Source organism: Glycine soja, chromosome 2, assembly GCF_004193775.1.
Source record: "Glycine soja cultivar W05 chromosome 2, ASM419377v2, whole genome shotgun sequence".
Classification (NCBI taxonomy): domain Eukaryota; kingdom Viridiplantae; phylum Streptophyta; class Magnoliopsida; order Fabales; family Fabaceae; genus Glycine; species Glycine soja.
In genome coordinates, this window is record NC_041003.1 from 25,422,157 (window position 1) to 25,444,954 (window position 22,798).

Genomic DNA, 22,798 nt, shown 5'->3' on the forward strand with positions numbered 1-22,798 from the left:
TACCAAGATGTATCAGGATTTGAAGATGATGTTTTGGTGGCCCAACATGAAGAGAGAGGTTAGTGAGTTTGTGTATGCATGTTTAGTGTGGCGTCCCCAAAATAATGACTGGTTTAATAGTAATAATTTAAACAACAAAAACCATGGGAAATTTTTTTTTTCTTTTTCTTATTCGTTTCTTTCACTTTTCACAATAATCAAGTTCAGAAGGAAAATCATCACTATAGAGTCCTGAATGGCCAGTTCACAACTCTATTCGGAGTCATTTCTTTCTGATCACTCATAACTTCTAAATATTTTGCTGTTTCAAAATGAAGAGTGTACCAGCCATTACTTTAGGTCGTCACATGAAAATAATAGAATAAAATACGATCGATAAACTCTTTTGCAAATAAAGTTTGCTAATGCTTTCTTTTCAAATAACAAGATTAAACATAAGTACATTCATCATTTAAAGTTGTCCAAAATATGGGAGTTTTGCAAAATACATAGTGTCATCCCGAGCAAAAGTATCCACTGTAGTAGCCTCAGCCACATGTATACAATCATCAAATTCCTATACAATAGGTCTACCCATACAAAAACAAAAGAGTAAACCTAACAGTCAGTACTAGATACACCCACCCTCAAAAAGTATATAAAACTAGTCTAAGGAGCTGTCTACTATGATGAAGAGCCTCCACTAGTCGCCATCTCTCCAGGGCCGCTCTCCTCCGTAGAGTCTGCCTCAGATGCCGACATGACGTCCTCGGGAGAATCCACCTCAAGGGGTGGGTCCTCATCACCCTCTAGAAAGTCAAGAGCATCCACAGCAAGCTCAGGAGGTAGCTCCTCTGGGTCTTCCTCAGATGACGTCACCTCGATCACTTGGACTGGCTCCACTAGACGATATGGTGTAGGCGTGGGTAATATCCACTCCACAGTGCGCTGAAGCGTACGCGCGGGTTCATCTGGATGCACCAATGAAGTAGCCGTGAATCGAATCGTGCCCCGAAATCGGCACCTCACATTGCCTTCGAGGGTCTCCCAAGCTCCCTCTAGGTACTCCATCTCCACTCGGTCATGGATTAGTTGCGCTGCCATCACGATCTACAAGAAATAAAAGAAAGGGGTAGACTCTTTCACGTGATATCTAACTACGGAGCAACACAATGCGTCTCATAACCACTACATGTAAGTAAAAAGGGTATCTCAAGGCTTTTCATCTCTGTTAATCGATTACACAGCCTTGGTAATCGAATACCAGAGGCTAAACTCGAATTTCACTTTTAAGCCTTGTAATCGATTACCCACCCTTGGTAATCGATTACCAGAGGCCATATCCCATGTAACACTCAAAGTTCACAGCTGGCCAGCCACCACACAAGCCTCCTTGCTTTGTGGTCTTTGTTCTTTTATCTGTTGACTGCCAGGAGCTCTCCTGTTTAGGTACATCACAGGTTCTCACTGACTGACTATGCCCAGGATGGGTCGGGATGGGTCAAGCTTGGTTTTGGGCAATAGCACCCCACCTGACGTCCCCAAGGTCTCCTGACCCCCGCGACATATCTCCAGGTACCACTCTGTGGTCAACGAATAAAAGTAGGAAGTCTCACCCTTCCACACTTCCTCACTTAAAGCTTGTAGGATTATGGGGTACCCATCACATGTGGTACTAGGTGGCGATCGGGCGATGGTGCAAGACAATTCTCCACATCCACAAATCACGTATAAACCCACCATCCCCTGTTGCCCACCTCCAACTGAGCTCACGTACTCCCACGTAGCCCTTATCCTCGTTCCTCTCAACACCGGGTCCCCATCAATCCTCCCAAGCTTCCACAACATCCAAGTAATTCCACATCCAATCATCATGAACTAACAAAACCAAGCAAAATAGGCAAAGGCAGAAAACTCTGCCCACAACACAAACCAATATCACAGCTTTTCACATACAAATACCCCAGTAACATTCTCTTCGTTCCAATTCGTTAACCGTTGGATCGACTCGAAAATTTTACTGGAAGTCTCTAGTACATAAGTCTACATTTTGACCGTTGGGATCTGCTAGAAAACGTCCAGAACCCAATCGGTGCTACTCTTTCCACAACCAGTAATTTCATTACATTTTCTGCACAAAGTCAAATTCTGCTGCACCTAGTTGACAGCAAAATTCTGCATAAGTGCAGATTTTCGAAATCACACTCTCCCTCATCCAATTTTGCCCAAATTGAATCCTACAAGTCCCAAATCATGTGTCAATCATGTCTAAACCAAGTACAAGCTTCAGACCAAAATAACTCAAAATCTAGGCATCTAAACCCCCTCAATTTAGTGGATTTTTCAAGGTTTGAGAAGTGAAAATGAGAATGGGGTAAATTTGGAGCAAACTTTCACCTCAAACAAGTCTATATCATCAATCTAAACTTGCTCAAACTGGTTTTACGCCTAAAATTCCACCGAATCAAAATTTGACTCCTCAACACCCAATTTTTACCCTAGAAATGGTTCTTGCCTTCACTTTGGTCATTTGTTTTCCTCTCTTGCACAGCCCAAGCTTTCTCATAAGTCCTAAATGACATTTCAAACTAGGATTAACTCACTTTAACCTCCATTTACCACTGAATCCAGATTTGGCCTTCCAAACCCTCAAAGCATCACACTTTTCCACTCACAGGACTACATTCTCACTTTCTAACCCTAGGTTAACTCTACCCTTCATCCCTAGCAGTTTTCCATCAGCAATTTCAGCACATAAACATCACAAGCATCATCATAAAAACCCTAAAACAGAATGGGTAAGCTTGACTCACACCAAACATGGCAAGTTCAACATGCTTTCAACAAATTCCTTCACAAATAACTACCACAATGCATAAACCTAGTAAAACTACCCATCATATCTCCCCAAACCCCATACCCACAAAATTTTAGGTGAGAAGAAGTCTACCCAAACCTGAAATTTCGAAGTCCCACACGTAGAGATGCACTTCACGACTCCGAAAATGCCCTCCTTTCGCGATTTGGAGCAGAAATGGCTACCAAAGGTTGGAGCTTTGTTGAAGCTTCAATGGTGGAGGAAGAAGAAGAGAATGGCAACGTGAGAGAGAGAGGGAGAAAGGCTTCAGAAATTTTGGGGCTGAGTGAGGAGAGAGAGAGTGTTGCTTTTTGGTTTAAAAAGGCTTTTCTCTTTTCTATTATTTTATTTTAAGCTATGCCACATGTCTCCATTTGAGTGGAGCAAAAGGGCCCACTTTTTCTCTTCATGTGACTCATGCTCAGCCACATGAAGAGAAAAATCTGACCTTTTGAAATGCCAAAATCCTGCCTCAGTTTGCGTGTCGTTCCTCTGGTTCCAGTCCCTCGCGTTTCTCTGCGCCCGTCGGGGCCAGTTTTCGAAAGTAGGCAATATATATATCAAAACGCTCAGGATAAAACCCCGAGTGTGGTTCAGAGGTTGATTTTGTTAAATTTTAAGTTGCACGCAAAATGATGATTTTTAGACTAATTAATGGAGAATTAACCTATAACCATCCAGTTATGGATTTCTCTTCCTTAATTAGCCTAACCCGCGTATCTTTTCCCCCAAAAATACCTACTTCTACCAGAAATATATACATATATACATACACTGAATAATACTTATATATATATATATATATATATATATATATATATATATATATATATATATATATATAGCCATTCAAAATGCACCGTTTACAAAAATTCCGGGTAGAAATTTCCAGGATGTCACATTTAGTCTATCAGAAGGCTAAGATAGAACATTAGAGACCTTCAGGGAAGTTACAACCCTTAGAGATACCCCAATGGAAGTGGGACAATATTTCTATGGCTTTTGTTGTAGGACTTCCTAGGACCCCTAGAGCTTTAGATTCTATCAGGGTTATTGTTGACAGACTGACCAAGTCTGCTCACCTTATTCCCATTAATATTAGATTTTCCTTGGAGAAGTTGACCTCCCTGTATATTAGTGATATTGTCAGATTACATGATGTGCCATCTAGCATAGTGTCTAATAGAGATCCTAGGTTTACCTCTAGATTTTGGGAGAGCCTGAATAGAGCGTTGGGAAAAAAGCTCAGACTGATGGCCAAACTGAATGGACCATTCAGTCACTGGAGGACCTTTTGAGGGCGTGTGTCTTAGAGAAAAAGGGGAGTTGGGAGAGTTTTCTGTCGTTGATAGAGTTCACTTATAATAATAGTTTTCACTCTGCCATTGGCATGGCTCCCTATGAAGCTCTGTATCGTAAAAGGTGTATGACACCCCTATGTTGGCTAAAGCCCAGAGAAGATCTCACCTTAGGAACTGAAGTGGTACAACAAACCACCGAGAAGGTCGAGTTGATCCAAGAAAGGATGAGGATTGCTCATAGTAAGCAATATAGTTATCAGGATAAGACGAGGAAAGACCTAGAATTCGAGGCTGGTGATCATGTATTCTTGAGAGTCACTCCATGGACTGGGGTTGGTCGAGCATTGAAATCCCAAAAAACTCACACCTCACTTTATCTCTCCTTTCCAAATTCTTAAAAGAGTCGATCCTTTGGCATACCAAATTGCATTGCCCCCGTCTCTTTCTAATCTTCACAATGTCTTTCATGTGTCTCAACTCTATAAGTATATCCATGATCCGCCTCATGTGATCGAATTGGATAACATACAAGTGAAGGAGAACTTGACATATGAAATATTGCCTTTGAGGATTGAGGATAGGCGAACAAAGCACCTAAGAGGGAAGGAGATTCCATTGGTCAAGGTGATCTGGGGAGGTGCATCACGACAAGATGCCACGTGGGAATTAGAGAGTCAGATACGAGTAGCCTATCCATCCTTGTTTGAGTCAGGAAAATTTTGGGGACAAAATTTCTAAAAGGGTGGGAGAGTTGTAACACCCTGAAATATTACTAATTATATAAATCGATGTTTAATTGTATTTATCGTGTCATTTGACTATATGATTGACTTGAATGAGTTGAGGTATGACTTGAATTAGTCATGTGTGAATTTCTTGATGTGGATGTTGAGTTATGTGAGTTATGTGGAGTTTTGTTGAACTAAGTTGAAATTATGAGATTTCAAATTTTACCTAAACCTATTGTCATACCCTAATTTTGTCCGGGGATTATTATTTGATGATATACAACCTTTGATTGGCCGCTTCGAGATACTTGGCACCCTTTGTTGCACAATATGTGAAGTCCCGAGATGTGCCGAAAATCAAAAGGAAGCAGGCTTACGTGATCCGTGAAAATTCCGTAATGTGACAGAAATCGAAAGGAGGTGTTTTTCGCAATTCGTAGGTTTTCGTAACTTCTTCGAAAGCTAAAAAAGAGTAAATACATAATCCATAAGGATTCGTAACCTTGCGGAAGGAAAATAAGTATCGTTACGAAATTCGTAAAGTTTTGTAACGTTACGAAAAAAGAATTACCAAAAAAGGTTAAGGGGGGTGCATTTAGTAAAAATGGGGGTACAAATAGCAATCAGGCCCACTTGGGCCTTCCAGATTCTTCCTCCAGAAGGCTGTTGCTTCTGGAGGAAGCAACCTTGCTCGCCTGGGCGAGCTGGGTGGCAAGCTCCTCCCCTATTTTGCTATAAATAGGGGGAGGAGTGAAGAGGGAAGGGGTTCAGCCTTCTTGGCACTTCTTATTCTTTCGAAATTGCTGAGGAAAATTGTTTCCGTGAAGAAAATCCAAGCCGAGGTGCTTCGTTTTCTTCAGTCTTCAATTGGTAAGTACCCCAAACCGAGCTTTTCAATTCATTCTATGTACCCGTGGTGGTCCACATTTTGTTTCATGTATTTTTATTCTCGTTTTCATTCGCTTTCTGTACCCCCTTTTGACGTGCTTCAGTCATTTATTTAAGTCATTTCACGCCTAATCTAAAAATAAAATAAATTTCCACCGATCATTTGAATTGTAGTATTCGTTAATTTCTGTTAAAATGAATTCCGACCGTTCGGTCGTGCCGTAACCACGTTGGAAATAAAAAAAGAGGTAAAATAATAATATAATAATAAAAAAAATATCTTTAGGTGAAATGAAGCACAAAAATCAATCGGACGTTTTCTCTTTGGGATTTCTCAGTCTTAATTGAATTGACTAAAAACTAAAGCGAAACTAAGGCTAAAATTAATTCACCAAGTCAAGCTCGTCCACCAAAAAATCACTAAAAAAGGGATTTCAAAGTTTTATCTCAGCTTTTTCTTACTAAGTTAAATGGATCATTTTTAAAGGCCCAACACCTTTAAGTGATCACCTTTCAAGTAAAAGAATCGCTTGATTCACCTTTAAAGAAAGAACTATGTAGGTCTGATGTCCTCTTCGATGGAGGGTACGTAGGAGCAAAAGCCCCGCTTTTGTCGACCTCAAAAAATAAAAAGAAATAAAAGTTAAGGTAATACAATTTCCACAATTCTAAAAACAGGTTGTTGTCCTTTGAGACAAATGTGAGAGTTGCTAATACCTTCCTCAAACGTAAATACAACTCCCGAACTTAGAATTTTCATTTTCGACGTTTTCCTCCTTTGGAAAGCGCACCCGTGAGCCTCGCCTTCGCTCGCCCGCAAAAGGGCACATTGCGACAGTTGGCGATTCCACTGGGGACTATTTTTGTGAGTTAGGCCTATTTTAAGGAATTGTGGAATTGTGAAACTTTGTGTGTGCATTTATTGAACTGTGTAAAATGTAATAACTGCTGTCTTTTCCACTTTTTTACACTGCATTCTAAGCACCCACGGGTTTGAGTGAAAAAAAAGGGGCCCTATACCCAGGTTCATGGGAATTTAAGGAGTGGAGGTGAATCTATGATCATGCTAGGTGTCGCAACCTACCCTTCGGCGGGAGGGCGACGCGTGACTCGCGGGATGCGTGTTCCACGAAAGGAATATGCGCGGAGTCGCCACCAACGTTTATTTGAGGAAAACGTCGGAAAAACCGGAAAAGACGCGATCTACGAACTTTTTAGTGAAAGGTCCGGGAGTTGTATTTACGCACGGGGAAGGTATTAGCACCCCACACGCCCGTCCCAAGGGACGGCAGCCTTTAATCGAATGTGCAAACATGACTTTGATTTTTATGTTCCCTTTTATGTTCTTATATCCTTTATACCCTTTTTTATATTTTTTTCTTTTTTGTGGTCGACAAGGGTGTTTCCCTTTGCTCCTACGTATTCCTCAATTTGGGATGAGAAAATCAGACCTACGTAGTTCTTTTGGAACAAAGTGTTTGGTTAAGTTGTTTTTGTCTTTTTTGCAAAATATGTTTTTATTGAACAAAAGGTCATTTTTACTGTTGAACCATTAAACGGTCTTTTGATTTTGAAAGGAGAGAAACGTTAAGGCGTTGGACCATTAACGATCTCTTGTTTTTGAAAGGAGAGAAACGTTAAGGCATTGGACCATTAACGATCTCTTGTTTTTTTTTTAAAGGAGAGAAACGTTAAGGCATTGGACCATTAACGATCTCTTGGGGTGGTCGACAAAAGCTGGGTTTTTGCTCCTACGTATCCTCAATGAGGAACTCATACCTACGTAGTTCTTTCCTATCAAGTGATTCTTTTTTACTTAAGTGGTGATCATTTTAAGGCGTTGGACCTTAAAAATGATCCATTTTACTTAGTGAGGAATTGAAATGACGAACTTTAAAAGCCTATTTTTGTGGACGAGCTTGACTAGGCGAGTTGATTTTTAGCCTTAGTTTCACTTTAGTTATTAATCAATTCGGTTAAGAATGAGAAATCCCAAAGAGAAAACGTCCGATTGATTTTCCGCTTTATTTTACTAAAAGATGTCTTTTTGATTATTATATTATTTTTTACCTCTTTTTGATTTCCAACGTGGTTACGGCACGACCGAACGGTCGGAATTTATTTTAACCGAAGTTAATGGATAATACAATTCAAACGTTCGGTGGAAATTTATTTTATTTTTAAGTTAAGCGAGAAATGACTTAAGTAAAATGGCTTAAGCACGTCAACAGGGGGTATAAAAAGTAAACAAAACGAGAATAAAAATGCACGAAACACAATGTGGACCACTACGGGTACATAGAATGAATCGAAAAGCTTGGTTCGAGGTACTTACCCGTTGAAGATCGAAGAACGATGAAGAACGAATGAAGAACGTCGAAGGACGGTTGAAACCTTTGCGAAATTCTTCACGGAAAACGTTACGGAAACGTTTCGGAAGCGCCTCGGCTTAGATTTTCTTCACGGAAACAATTTTTCCAAGCAAATTCGAAAGAGAGAGAAGTGCCTAAGGGGCTGGACCCCTTTCTTCTTGCTTTCCTCCCCTATTTATAGCAAAATAGGGGAGGTGGTTGCCGCCCAGCTCGCCCAGGCGAGCTCAGCTCGCCCAGGCGAGCAGGGTTGCTTCCTCCAGAAGCAACCGCCTTCTGGAGGAATCTTCTGGAGGGCCCAAATGGGCCTGGGTGCTATTTGCACCCCCATTTTTACTAAGTACACCCCCCTCTGCTGTTTTTTGGTGATTCTTTTTTCGTAAAGTTACGGAAACTTACGAATTTCGTAACGATACTTGTTTTCTTTCCGTAATGTTACGGAACCTTGCGGATTACATAATCATCCCCTTTTTGACTTACGGAATGTTACGGAACCTCACTTAATTATGCAACGATGCTTCCATTTGATTTCCGGTGTGTCACGGAAACTTACGGATTGTGCATCAATATTTTTTATATTTTCCGGCATGTCCTGAAATTTCACAAATTGCCTAATGATGGGTGCCAAGCACCTCACGAGGACCAAAGAATGGTCACACGTCATCGAGCAAAGGTCCCCGGACGAAATTAGGGTATGACAGTTGCCCCTCTTTACTTGTCTTTTATTGGAGATAAAAGGAAAGTAAAGATAAGACACTAATTTCGTCCCTCTCGATTTGACGAGAGTCGCAGGTGACCATAAAATCTCCACATGCAAATGACTCGTTGTTCCCAAAATTTCACAAATTGCCTAATGATGGGTGCCAAGCACCTCACAAGGACCAAAGAATGGTCGCTTGTCATCAAGCAAAGGTCCCCGAAAATCAGTGTATGACACTAACTTCGTTCCTCTCGGTTGACGAGAGTCGCGGGTGACCGTGACTTGTCGTTCCTAGGATTTCACAAATTGCCTAATGATGGGTGCCAAGCACCTCACAAGGACCAAAGAATGGTCGCATGTCATCAAGCAAAGGTCCCCGAAAATCAGTGTATGACACTAATTTCGCTCCTCTCGGTTGACGAGAGTCGCGGGCGACCATGAAATTTCCGCATGTAAATGACTTTGTTGTTCCCGGAGGAACAAAAGGTGCAGAAGACTGTGTCAGTCTCTGCATGCTATCAAGCGTTCTGTCTTACAGATAGCAAAAGAATGTTTATACGGATAACCACTCGGGTATTTCCGCGTATCATCGGGCCCGCCGCCTCTGGATGATACAAGGGTGCAGAATGACCAAACTTGGTCTCTGCTTGTCATCGGGCCCGCCGCCTCTGGATGACAAAAGGGTGCGAATAACCATAAGGTATCTCCGCGTATCATGGGTGCAGAATGACCAAACTTGGTCTCTGCTTGTCATCGGGCCCGCCGCCTCTGGATGACAAAAGGGTGCGAATAACCATAAGGTATCTCCGCGTATCATGGGTGCAGAATGACCAAACTTGGTCTCTGCTTGTCATCGGGCCCGCCGCCTCTGGATGACAAAAGGGTGCGAATAACCATAAGGTATCTCCGCGTATCATGGGTGCAGAATGACCAAACTTGGTCTCTGCTTGTCATCGGGCCCGCCGCCTCTGGATGACAAAAGGGTGCGAATAACCATAAGGTATCTCCGCGTATCATGGGTGCAGAATGACCAAACTTGGTCTCTGCTTGTCATCGGGCCCGCCGCCTCTGGATGACAAAAGGGTGCGAATAACCATAAGGTATCTCCGCGTATCATGGATGCAGAATGACCAAACTTGGTCTCTGCTTGTCATCGGGCCCGCCGCCTCTGGATGACAAAAAGGTGCGGATAACCGTAAGGTATCTCCGCGGGTTACCAGCTCTTGAGTCATGGTAACAAAAGGCGGTGTGGTCGACAAAAGCGAGGCTCTTGCTCCTACGTATCCTCCAATGAGGAATTCAGACCTACGTAGTTCTGGATAACTTGTGAGGCTTGAAAAAGTCTCGTTGTTTTCTCCACTAAAATGCAAACATGCTTTAGCAAGGAGACAAATATTCCAACTGATTTAGAGCAGCATATGCTTTTTTGAGTGAAAAATAATGCGCCTACCGGGGAAGGAGAGTCCGCTGATGAAATCTCCCATAACCATAAATGAGATTTTGGATGTTAGCATTTCGTTTCTAAATGACCATTTAGAGGAAACACTGGGTTCGACAAAAATAGAAGAAATCCACTCAAAGTGTATCAATCTCGCACAGGTAAGTGTTTCATCCTAATTCCGAACCATAGATATGTCATGACTTGACTTTGCAAATTATTTCCTATCAAACCAAAAATTACATGCGTGATCATGGATCAGTAGGGCTTCCCTTGGGAATGGGGTCTTTTGGTGGTTTCTTCTTTCGGCTTTTGTGTGTTTTTGGCTTTTGATTTTCCTGGCTTTTTCCTTTTCTGTTTTTTTTGTTTAGTGCGGGGCGAGAAAAAAGGATCGCTAGCGCACGGGATTTTGGTTGGTAATTAAAGGGAGAAGACCATTTTAGGTCGTGGTTTCCTTTCCTTCCTCTTTTGTTCATTTGGTGACAATTCTGTTTTGTTCAGATATTGTCCGGTCCAAAGACCTCTCTGCACATTTCTTCTGTTTTCTTTCGATCCTTGATCAGGAGCTTTCTTTCCTTCTTTTCTCCTTTTTTTCTTTCTCCCATTCTTTGATTGGGAATTTTCTTTCTTTTCTTTTTGCTTTCTCCCACTCTTTGATTGGGAATTTCCTTTCTTTTCTTTTTTTGCTTTCTCTTTGATTGGAAATTTTCCTTCTCTTTCTTTTTGCTTCCGAGGGTAAGGATTATGGTGAGTCAGGATTTTGGCTCAAGGTTTGTAGAATGACTAGACATGATACACGTCGGGGTTTGGTTTGGCTCAAGGATAAAAGGGTTGCCTTACATTATTTCCATGACACAAAATGCAAAAATGATGATTTGGAAACTTTATGCAAAACTGGTCATGCATGCACCTATGCGGACACTCAAGTGTCAAATTCTTATGGTCATGTGATGCTAGGGCTCAGGATTTATTTCCTCTATTTTAAATCAACCCAATGTTTCCAAAATATGTTCTTTTATCAATTTGTGCATTCATCCGAGTCCATTTCGGGCGTCTGGGAAAATCTTCACAGCATTCACCCTTCAGGTGTATACACATTTTTTTCAAAAACTAGTTATGATCAGTGAATTTTTCCAAAGAAAAGTTGGAAGTCATCTCTTTTCAAAAGCATGTTGGTTTTTCAGCTTGACAACTTATTTTTTCTTTTTTCTCCTTCTTTTTTTTTTTTATCATTATCATTTGTTTATTTCTTTTTCTTGTTGTTTTTTTTTTCTTCTTTTTTTTTTTCATGAGGTATTTTGCTACCTAAACATGTGCATATTTTTGTGAGGTATTTTTGCTATATACATGCATATCCAAGGTATCTTGCTACCTAAACATACATATATATGTTTTGTAAGGTATTTTTGTTGTATACATGCATATCCAAGGTATCTTGCTACCTAAACATACATATATATATTTTGTGAGGTATCTTTTTGCTACATACATGCATATCCAAGGTATCTTGCTACCTAAACATACATATATATATTTTGTGAGGTATGACTACCTTCCGAGCTTGTGCTCGTTTTATTTAAATTCCTAGGATCATGAGCAACTAGGTGTGTCTTACTATGAAAAGTGATCAAATAACAAGCACAGATTCAAAAGGTACTAGGTTGCCTCCTAGTAGCGCTTCTTTAACGTCTTTAGCTGGACGCCTTATGACTTGTCGGTCACTGACCTAGTACTTTGCTTACCTTTGGCTTTGGACTTGGTCGCTTATTGGTCGGCCATGGGTCGTAGGCAACACTCTAACTTTTTTGTGGATGAGCAGAGGTGAACTCTAAAGGTGGTGGCGGTGCGTCTATTTCCCGCTGCCGACCATCCCAATGCTGCTGTGGTGTTTCGCCCTGCGCCTGTCTGGGGCGCAGTACTTCTTGATGAAAGCTCGATTAGTAGGGGGCCTGATGCCCTTGCTGGAGGTGACAGGTACTCCGTAGAACTGACAGAGACCCGTAATTAGAGCTTGACAATTCCAAGACCCTGTTGGACTTCTTCGGGTCCACTGGGTGTCTTGCAGGCGCGATCCCTTGTCGGGGGGATACGAGCACCCTGTAGGACTGATAGAGGCCCGTAACCAAAGCTGGAAACCCCAGGGCCCTGTTGGACTTTTCCGGGTCCACTGGGTGTCTCTTGGGTGCGATCCCTGCAAACAATAGATGGTATTAGAAATCAGTTGAACTATATGCATACTTACCCATGTTGGGACGACACAGACCAACTGATACTTTTGCAGGGGGAGATTGGCATTGCGGTCGCTGGGCAGAATGTTGCTAAGTAGCAATGTCATCTATATCTGTGTAAGAGTGGTCATGTTAGTGCGCATGATCCGCACTCGTCTCTTTGCAGGCACGGGTGAAATCTTGCCCCGGTATGCATAGTAGCTGTGTGATAGCCTCCCTCTCTGGTCGTGCTCGCACAGTTGGCCCTCCTCCAATATCAGGGGGTGGCCCAGGAACCGTTAAAAGGAAACTACTGGCCCCTTAACCGGAAGTGCAAGTCTCGGTTAAGCATTTAAGGGCAGAGGACCTTAAATTCTTTTAAGGTGTGGATGTCGAGCACACTGAAAATGAGGACACGTAGCCCTCAAAAGGTGAGGGCGTGCAGCCCTCTCAAGGCGAGGAGGTGCAGTCCTCTGGAGATGAGGGCATGCAGCCCTCTGCTGGCGAGGACGTGTAGTCCTTTCAAGGTGAGGGCGTGTAGCCCTCTGACGGTGAGGGCGTGCAACCCTCTGATGGTGAGGACGTGTAGTCCTTTCAAGGTGAGGGCGTGTAGCCCTCTGACGGTGAGGGCGTGCAACCCTCTGATGGTGAGGACGTGTAGTCCTCTCAAGGCGAGGACGTGTAGTCCTCTAAACAGTGAGGGTAACTAGTACCCAAGGTGAGGGCGTGTAGCCCTCTCAAGGTGCGGACATGTAGTCCTCTAAAGGTGAGGGCGTGCAGCCCTCTGATGGTGAGGACGTGTAGCCCTCTCAAGGCGAGGACATGTAGTCCTCTGATGGTGAGTGTAACTAGTACCCAAGGTGAGGACTTATAGCCCTCTCAAGGCGAGGACGTGTAGTCCTCTGGAGGTGAGGGCGTGCAGCCCTCTGATGGTGAGGACATGTAGTCCTCTCAAGGCGAGGACGTTTAGTCCTCTCAAGGTGAGGACGTGCAGTCCTCTGAAGGCGAGGATGTGTAGTCCTCTAAAGGTGAGGGCATGTAGCCCTACGAAGGTGAGGACATGCAGTCCTCTGATGGCGAGGGCGTGTAGCCCTCTGAAGGTGAGGACGTGTGGTCCTCTGGAGGTGAGGGCGTGCAGCCCTCTGATGGTGAGGACATGTAGTCCTCTCAAGGCGAGGACGTTTAGTCCTCTCAAGGTGAGGACGTGCAGTCCTCTGAAGGCGAGGATGTGTAGTCCTCTTAAAGGTGAGGGCATGTAGCCCTACGAAGGTGAGGACATGTAGTCCTCTGAAGGTGAGGGTACCTAGTACCCAAGGTGAGGGCGTGTAGCCCTCTCAAGGCGAGGACTTATAGTCCTCTGGAGGTGAGGGCGTGCAGCCCTCTGGTGGTGAGGACGTGTAGTCCTCTCAAGGCGAGGACGTGTAGTCCACTGACGGTGAGGGTAACTAGTACCCAAGGTGAGGGCGTGTAGCCCTCTCAAGGCGAGGACGTATAGTCCTCTGGAGGTGAGGGCGTGCAGCCCTCTGATGGTGAGGACGCGTAGTCCTCTCAAGGCGAGGACGTGTAGTCCTCTAACGGTGAGGGTAACTAGTACCCAAGGTGAGGGTGTGTAGCCCTCTCAAGGCGAGGACGTATAGTCCTCTGGAGGTGAGGGCGTGCAGCCCTCTGATGGTGAGGACGTGTAGTCCTCTCAAGGCGAGGACGTGTAGTCCTCTCAACGGTGAGGGTAACTAGTACCCAAGGTGAGGGCGTGTAGCCCTCTCAAGGCGAGGACATGTAGTCCTCTAGAGGTGAGGGCGTGCAGCCCTCTGATGGTGAGGACGCGTAGTCCTCTCAAGGCGAGGACGTGTAGTCCTCTCAACGGTGAGGGTAACTAGTACCCAAGGTGAGGGCGTGTAGCCCTCTCAAGGCGAGGACATGCAGTCCTCTAGAGGTGAGGGCGTGCAGCCCTCTGATGGTGAGGACGTGTAGTCCTCTCAAGGCGAGGACGTGTAGTCCTCTCAACGGTGAGGGTAACTAGTACCCAAGGTGAGGGCGTGTAGCCCTCTCAAGGCGAGGACATGTAGTCCTCTAGAGGTGAGGGCGTGCAGCCCTCTGATGGTGAGGACGTGTAGTCCTCTCAAGGCGAGGACGTGTAGTCCTCTCAACGGTGAGGGTAACTAGTACCCAAGATGAGGGCGTGTAGCCCTCTCAAGGCGAGGACGTGTAGTCCTCTGAAGGTGAGGGCGTGCAGCCCTTTGATGGCGAGGACGTGAAGTCCTCTGATGGCGAGGACATGTAGTCCTCTGATGGCGAGGACATGTAGTCCTCTCAAGGCGAGGACGTGTAGTCCTCTAAAGGTGATAGGTACAAGTTCCCAAGGGTCCACCCTTATGAGAAAGCAAGAGATCGACTCATCGAGAGGGCCGGTCATCCCAAATCCACAAGATTTGGACATTAGATGTAGGAAATCTATGCAGTTAACATAATTTTTGGGGATGCAGATGCATGCAACCTTTGTCGTGAAATTTTGGTAAATGCAGACTTCATATGAAACAATGCAATGTAATGGAAAGTTGTACAATGTTCATGACATTCTTTCCCTATTTTGTGATTTTGATTTTGATTTAAATTTTTTTTGGAAAACACAGATTGACTGTCCTTTTGAAAGAGTTGATAATTCATGCAACCTCATCCTATCTTTTTTGCAAATCTCTCCGGGAACTCCCTCAGAGTGTGTGTTCTGTTTGATTTAGTCACTTGACCATTTTGGAGTGACGGCAATGGAGTCGTTTGATGTTTGATCAATCCATTGAAAACCTAGGGTTTGTCCCCCCTTTTCTTTTTCTTGTTTAAAAACATCGACAGGTGAGAACTTTTGATCTGCCCCTATGTTCACTTGAGGCTCATGCACGATGCCCCTCATTGCCCCAGTGTAAGGCTTTGAGGTACCAATCGTTGTCTTTCGTCATGACCTTGTAGGAGGGAACCTATTAGGTGAGAACTTCTAATCTGCCCCTAGGTTCGCTTGAGGTTTTTGCATGGTGCCTTTCGTTGCCCCAGTGTAGGGCTTAGAGGTACCAAGTGTTGTCTTGTTTTCACGACCTCGTAGTGAGGAAGAATGAAAGAAGCAGTTGATTCTTGGAAAAAGAATTTTCCAAGGACGAGAAATAGTTGAAGGATCTTTCAGTTGATGGATTAAGTCAAATGACTCCTATGTAGAAGCAAGATGTTTTGATGTCTTGATGATGCTAAAGGATCAAGTGCTTCTAAGTTTTATTCAAGACAAGAATCCAAGAAAATCAAGATATATGATCAAGTTGATCTCTAGAATCTTAGGAAGAAGTTTCCAAATTGAAGAAGCAAAAGGTTTGACCAAGGAATTCTATCCTTTCAAATTGAGATTTGCTCTCTGGTAATCGATTACCAGCAGTTTGAAAATGTTTTAATTCAAATTTTTAAAACCTGTAATCGATTACATAAGTCTTGTAATTGATTACCAGAGGGGATTTTCAGAAAATAATTTCCAAGAGACACATCTATTCAAATGTTTTATGAACGACCATTCAAATGTTTTAAAGAGAGTTTTCATTGCCCAAACAGTTTTATCCTCTCGAAAGATCAAGACTTTTTCTGAACTGAAATGTCTCATCCTCTCAAAAAGATTCCTTGGTCAACCACTTGCATATTCAATAAGGAATTTTTGATTGATCTTCATTTTAAAATCTACCTCTTTTAAGAGAGATCTCTTCTTCTCTTCTTCTTATTTCTGAAAAGGGATTAAGAGATCGTGGGTCTCTTGTTGTAGGGGATTCCAGAACACAAGGGAAGGGTTATCCCTGTGAGCATCCGAAAAGAGAGAGTGAAAGTTTAATTGGGGAATAATCTTCGTATCTTAATTCAACCCCCCCTTTTCTTAAGGTAACTAAGGCCATTTATCCAACATCCTATTCTTGATAACTCACTTCTCTCTAAGAGGACAAACTTTCCAAAATGATGTAATGAGGTCACATGAATGTCTTGAAAACACAGTCAATCAAATGCTTTTTTCTTTTTCTTTTGAACCTTTTTTATTATTATTTTATTTTTATTTTTATTTTTATTTTTTATTTTTATTTCTGAAATTATTTGTTTTGAACTTTTTTTTTTTGTTGTTCTACGGCAGCCCCGCCAACGTGCAAGACGAGTAACCTCTGATTGAACAGTCTTAAAAGTCAACACTCAGGAGCGCAGGTCGCTTGAGCAAACAGACCAATGGCTTGCACCCACATTCCAGTGAAAGTTGAATAAGCAAACATGCGTTTGGGAGAGGATGAGGGACAAAGATATCAACTTTATCCATTTCATTTAACATTGTAACTGTGGTTTACAATGATGGCATAAACTTGAAAATCCTGATGAGTCATAACAACAGCTTCCAGAATTGCCCCATGTATGGTGTTGCTTGTCAATGTTAGGATTCAACAAGCGATTCTCCTCAAATTTCAGCCAGCCCGTATCAATTAGACCTTGCACCTTACGCTTCAGAGCCCTACAATGCTCAATGGAACGCCCCGGGGCTTCTCCGTGACAAGCACACATTGCGTTCGAGTCGTATTCTCGGAGAAATGGAGGTTGATGAACCTTGGCTAGGGTTATGGCTACCATTGAATTATCAAGTAGATATGGGATCAAGTTTAGCATATGACAACGGAATTTGGGGTGAACCCTACAGGCTTTTTGCTGCAAAATTCATTTTTGTTGGTGTTTTTTTTTTGGTTTGTGCTAAAGGTGGTCTTCGTCATTGGAAGTGCGGTAGACAGACTTTGTGGTAGATTTAGGGATGGCCTTTGTGGATACCTGGGTGGTGGGTAAGGAGAAGGTTTGTTATTGGCTGAGTAAAGATATTGTTGGGTTGGTGGGAAACTTGGTCGTACAGGAATGGCAGTCACAGCATGGGTTTCTCCTTTATCCTCACCCTCTTTATTTGCCCCGGTTTTCTCAGTCGTCCTAGTAGGATGATCAAATTTGCCTTCTTTTTTTTTTTTTTCAGACCCACATCGATCCTTTCACTGGCGAAGACCAAATCTGCAAAGCTTTGAGGGTGCGCAGCCCACCATCTTTTCATAGTGGAGTACCGATAATGTGTCTACCATCACGATTATCGTCTCCCTTTCCATTATTGGGGGTACCACCTGGGCCGCCAGATCCCTCCACCTTTTGGGCGTGTTCTTTGAAAGATCCGTCCCCCTTTTTGCCCATGTTCTGTAGTTGCATCCTATTCAGAACCATATCAAAATTGTACTGATACTGCCTAACACAGGCAACCATTAGGTCCTTCCAAGAATGGACTCGGGAAGGTTCCAAGTTAGTGTACCAGGTAACAGCTACCCCAGTAAGACTTTCTTGGAAGGAATGTATCAGCAATTCCTCATCTTTTGCGTATTCCCCCATCTTCTGACAATACATCTTTAGATGGTTCTTGAGACAAGTAGTCCCCTTGTACTTGTCAAAGTCCAGCACCTTGAACTTGGGAATGACCATGTTTGGGTATTAGGAACAACTTTCCTAGGTTAGCAAAGGCATAATCTTCACCTCCTTCAATGGCCCTGAGCCTTTCCTTTAGATGATCCAACTTTCCCATTCCTGCCATAGTCATGAGGGTTTTTAACCGCTGTGGAATGCAAGAGGTGCAGTTGTGGGTGATACTGAGGGCCCTCCAAAGGGTTTTGTAGGGTATACCACCAACTGCTTGCCCTTCAGTGGTATATCCGAGCCAAGGCTCGAAGTCGGCTAGATTGTGATGGGGAATTTCATGGGTCTCTTCCACGGTTTAAGAGACATGTGCATGATCAGTTTGGGGTTGCTGGCTTTCAATGGGTATAGGAGTGGAGTTATTGAGATTTTTATTGAGAGTGTATGCCACATTGGGTGGTGTATAGTTGGGAGGCAAGCCATATGATGGGAAGGCGTGCTCGTTTTGAATTTGCACATCATGGGGTCATCCGTACTTCCCAAATCTTTGCCTACCATATTTGAGGTTGGATGATTCATTTGCTTGAGGCCGGATGGGGACGTCGGGTTCACCTTAGCAACAACGCTGGTAGCGGCAATTGCAACCGCATTGGCTTCCATTATCTTCTTCACGCTCATCATGGCCTCCATCATTGTGGCCATTTTCTCTTTAATGGCCTCCATGTCGGCCTTCATCTTCTCTTGTATCTCCTCTACTTCACCCATTACTCTAGCTCTAGCACGAGTTCGGTAAGGGCGTCGTAAAGCGTGTCCCTTTCTTTTTTATAACAATGATTAAGTTCATTTTATTTTATTTTTCAAGGAAAGAATGCAACGAGCAATGCAACCAATGAAAAGCATGGATGCATGCGAATGATGTACAGTTGAAGTATTGCGAATTTTTACGCAAGATATGGGGTTGAATCAATTTAGATTTTCAACATGGTCCATGACATCTTTGTCAAGGTGAAACTGGAAGTAACAAGGACATCCATAATCCTAAATATGTTTGGCAGTAGACGAAGCAGTGATGTGACTCGATTCATCTTTTGCCCCAATTTTGCAAGACGGTTACTTTTCAACTTGACTTGATGAACCTTTTTGTAAAAGCATGAGCTTGGTTCAACCCTATAATCCAAGGAATGGCAATTCTGATCGCCAATACTTCAACAATGACTCGGGCATACTTTAAGCTTATGCACGGAAAATGTAATTATGAAATTGAGATGCCCGAAGAAACACCATTTCCTAGTTAACCATGCATTAGGTACCATGTTCAATTATTTTTTAAAGTGAAACGGGTTTATGATCCCAACATGGTTGGCTCGTGGTGCCTAACACATGAAACTAAGAATGTAGTGTGAAGTTTCACGCTTCCCTCTTTTTTGTTTTTGTTTTGTAGAGGAAAACGCAAGGATGAGCAAACATGAAAACAAATGGTATGCAATTTTGCAGATCAAAAAGTTGTTGAACACATATGCATGATGATGCCATGACTCATGCAAAATGTGAGGCTGGAATATGATAACGGACAAATGCAGGATATGTCCATTATGATGTTATGAAGAGATGCTCATGCGATGCATGATATGAATGCATTTTACGGACACGAGAGCTCGGAAAATTATCTCTTCTTACTTGCGCATTTGGGGGCGCAGTGCCCCATGTGTACAATTAAGAAGGTGATATGGACCTTCCGGCTTCCCGTGACAAAGGACGAGACCAACATACAATGCATGCTAGAGATAAAATGCGGGAGTGACTTGATTTGCACAAGCTTTTTGGAGTAGAAACATGGGACCAACTCATTTTATTTCAAAAAGGAAGTCGTATCTAGTCAAGGTCTGAGAGACCATACAAGTTTCCTAACGATTTCTAATTATGTGGGCCATTAAGTCTATCATATGCTGACAATAGCCGAGAAGCCCATGAATCTCTTCGGGGGCGGAGTAGGTGTCTGCCATCGCCTTGGCCTTGGCTAACAATCGGGGAAGTTCTTGACTCCCGTTCAAGGTAAGAGCAAACCGATCCATCCACATGGTTGCCTCTTGGTGTAAAGAGTCGATCACCCTTCCTCTAGCCTCTTTTTCCGCGTATACTTGGGCATATTCGTCCGCAATCCTATGCTCGTGGGCCGCGGCTAGACCTAACTCTTCTTGGTACTTGGCGATGATAGCTAGCATGTTGGTCTCCGTCTCGCATAAACGCTGAGACAAGCTTCTTTTGGACCTTGAACAGGCAACTAACTCCTCTTTCAAAACCATGCCATGTGCTCGCGACTGGTCCCTTTCTTCCCTTCGCAACTTGAGTTCACTATTGCTACCCCATAGAGCTCCGCGAAATTTGTTCCGGCCATACTCTTCCTTGCGAGCCCTCTTGGTCTCTTGTTCAAGGGCTCTTGCAGTAATTGCATTCTCTTCCCGTAACCCGGCACACTCCTTCCGAACGTGTGTAGCGGCCAACTTGAACTTCTCCTTGGCAAGTTTTGCCTTTCCTAACTCGCTTTTGAGAGTTTGGACTTCTTCGTCCTCTTCCGGTGCTTCAAAACTCTCTTTGCTGACGACTTTTAACTTGGCGAGCCAATCTAAACCTCGTATATGAACTTTCAGCCATTCGTGGTACCCACCAATGATGCCATTACGAATGCCTCTAAGCTCTTGATCTTTCTTTAACGGGGTTTCCCACGCCTTATGGATTCTTTGTATAGTCTTGGAATTTTGTGCGCCGAAATCCCTCACAAGGAAAGGAGACATGCTTTCTTCCGTTGGTGCTCCCCTCATGGGGTACCCTAGTTGTCTTATAGCGAGCGTGGGATTGTAATTAATACAACCCCTCGTTCCTACCAGCGGAATGTTTGGGTATCTTCCACATGAGAAAAGGACTCCTTCTTTTCCTTCCTTCCATCGGGGGAACCAACTGATTGTTCTACTTCCTATCCCGGCCAAGAGCTGGTCCCAATCCATTCTCCTCTTTTCAGTACACGAGCGATGGCTCAGGAGCGGACATGGATGTCTTGTGTCTTGTTGGAACAAGTGTGAAACCAACCAAACACAGAGGGCGGGTAAGCAACAGATGATCCGTGCGCTACTCTTCTCGCACCTTCGGTCAAATGTGTCAAATAGATCTGCCAAGACAGCTACCACCGGACTTTCCTTGCTATGGTGGTAGGCAAGGAAAGCGTCGATTGCTGCTAGGCCTACCAAACCATCCACGTTTGGAAAGAGGACGACCCCAAAAATTAGCAAAGCTAACACATCCATAAACGGGACCCTTTCTCCTTGATTGGCCATACCCCTCGCTTTGTCTTCTAGGTACTTCTGTGGTAGGCCCGCTATGCCGTTCCGAGTCTGTTTTATGCGGTCCAAACCTCTTGCGGAATCCTTGACCACAGTTGCAATTCTGCTCAAGGAGGGGAGACATCCGGAGGAAAGATATGGTTTTCTTCCCCCGAGAGGACATCCTAGAATTTCTTCAAATTCTTCAATGGTTGGTACTAATTGGAAGTCTCCGAATGTGAAGCATCTCAAAGGCTGGTCGTAGTATTGGGTAAGTGATGCAATGGCTTCTATGGACACTTCTGCTATGGTCAACTCTAAGATCTTTCCGTAAGTCTTGCGGAAGGCTTGCATTTGGAGGGGTTCCATCAACCGCCCTAATTCCTTGATGCTGGTGGTATCTGGGCTTTTGACCTTGACTTGGTAGAACCTCTTGCCGGTTTGATTTGTTCCCATGCTTACTAAAGTGAGATAAAAGCTGGTGCAAATCAAAACTCCGATATCTCATGGGTGGAATGGATGAATGCATGATGGAATGCATATGACACAGATGCAATCTAGGAATGCGGGGGTCCGGGGAATTTGTCCCCTTCTTAGATACGACGTCTAGGGGTAGCAAAATGCCCCAACGCACGTTTTTAAGAAGGCGACACGGACCCTCCGTTGGTTTGTTTACAGTATGGATCAAGACAGAACCCATATGCAATGCCTATGCAAAAGACACAATGCGGGAATGTACACAGTACGACAATATTTACTGAACATAAGCAAAAGGGTATATGATACTCATGCATGGCAGTGTGAAAAATGGCACGCAGCGTGTTTGCTTCGTGCCCCTATTTAAAGGGACCTATAAGGGAGAGAACTAACTAGGCTTTTAGCAATAATCCCCAAGGTAGTTATATCTCTCTTGATGGTTTCTAGAGGTATCATCCCCTTTGAAGAACATATTGTAGCAGTAGGGACTACTAGCAACAATGGGTTTTCAAAGAGAAAAGCTCTAGATGAGGGTTCACTGTAATCAAGCAAGTCGGAGACCTAGCATGACCACAGATTCACCTCCACTCCTTATGCTCCCATGAACCCGGGTATAGGGCCCTTTTTCACTCACAGTGTGTGCAAATAGTGTTGGTGTTTGTGTGCATCAAATGAATAAATATTTACTTCATGCATACATTTAAAACGCACTAAAAGCAACAAAGAGTTTATATACACAAGAACATAATGAAAGGAAGCCAACAAAGGGGTAAGTCACGGTAAAACATTGCACAAAATTAAATGGCCTAACTCTCTAAAAACAGTCCCCAGTGGAGTCGCCAACTGTCGCAACCTACCCTTCGGCGGGAGGGCGACGCGTGACTCGCGGGATGCGTGTTCCACGAAAGGAATACGCGCGGAGTCGCCACCAACGTTTATTTGAGGAAAACGTCGGAAAAACCGGAAAAGACGCGATCTACGAACTTTTTAGTGAAAGGTCCGGGAGTTGTATTTACGCACGGGGAAGGTATTAGCACCCCACACGCCCGTCCCAAGGGACGGCAGCCTTTAATCGAATGTGCAAACATGACTTTGATTTTTATGTTC

At 43.6% G+C, this 22,798-nt stretch overlaps 1 protein-coding gene across 1 annotated transcript; it reads left to right on the forward strand.

Annotated features, from left to right (window-relative positions):
• The first annotated feature begins 4,226 nt into the window (after positions 1-4,226).
• On the forward strand, positions 4,227-4,875 carry LOC114374012. The gene is made up of 2 exons (XM_028331598.1): positions 4,227-4,469; positions 4,624-4,875. The coding sequence occupies exons 1-2, from the start codon at positions 4,227-4,229 to the stop codon at positions 4,873-4,875; spliced, it is 495 nt and encodes a 164-aa protein (XP_028187399.1).
• The last annotated feature ends 17,923 nt before the right edge of the window (positions 4,876-22,798 follow it).

Excerpts from the sequence above, each read along its gene's own strand:
- LOC114374012 (XM_028331598.1), top strand. The coding sequence starts at position 4,227 with ATGGCTCCCTATGAAGCTCTGTATCGTAAAAGGTGTATGACACCCCTA. Across the intron at positions 4,470-4,623 it reads GAGTCACTCCATGGACTGGG|TATATCCATGATCCGCCTCA; the intron begins GTTGGTCGAGCA and ends CAACTCTATAAG.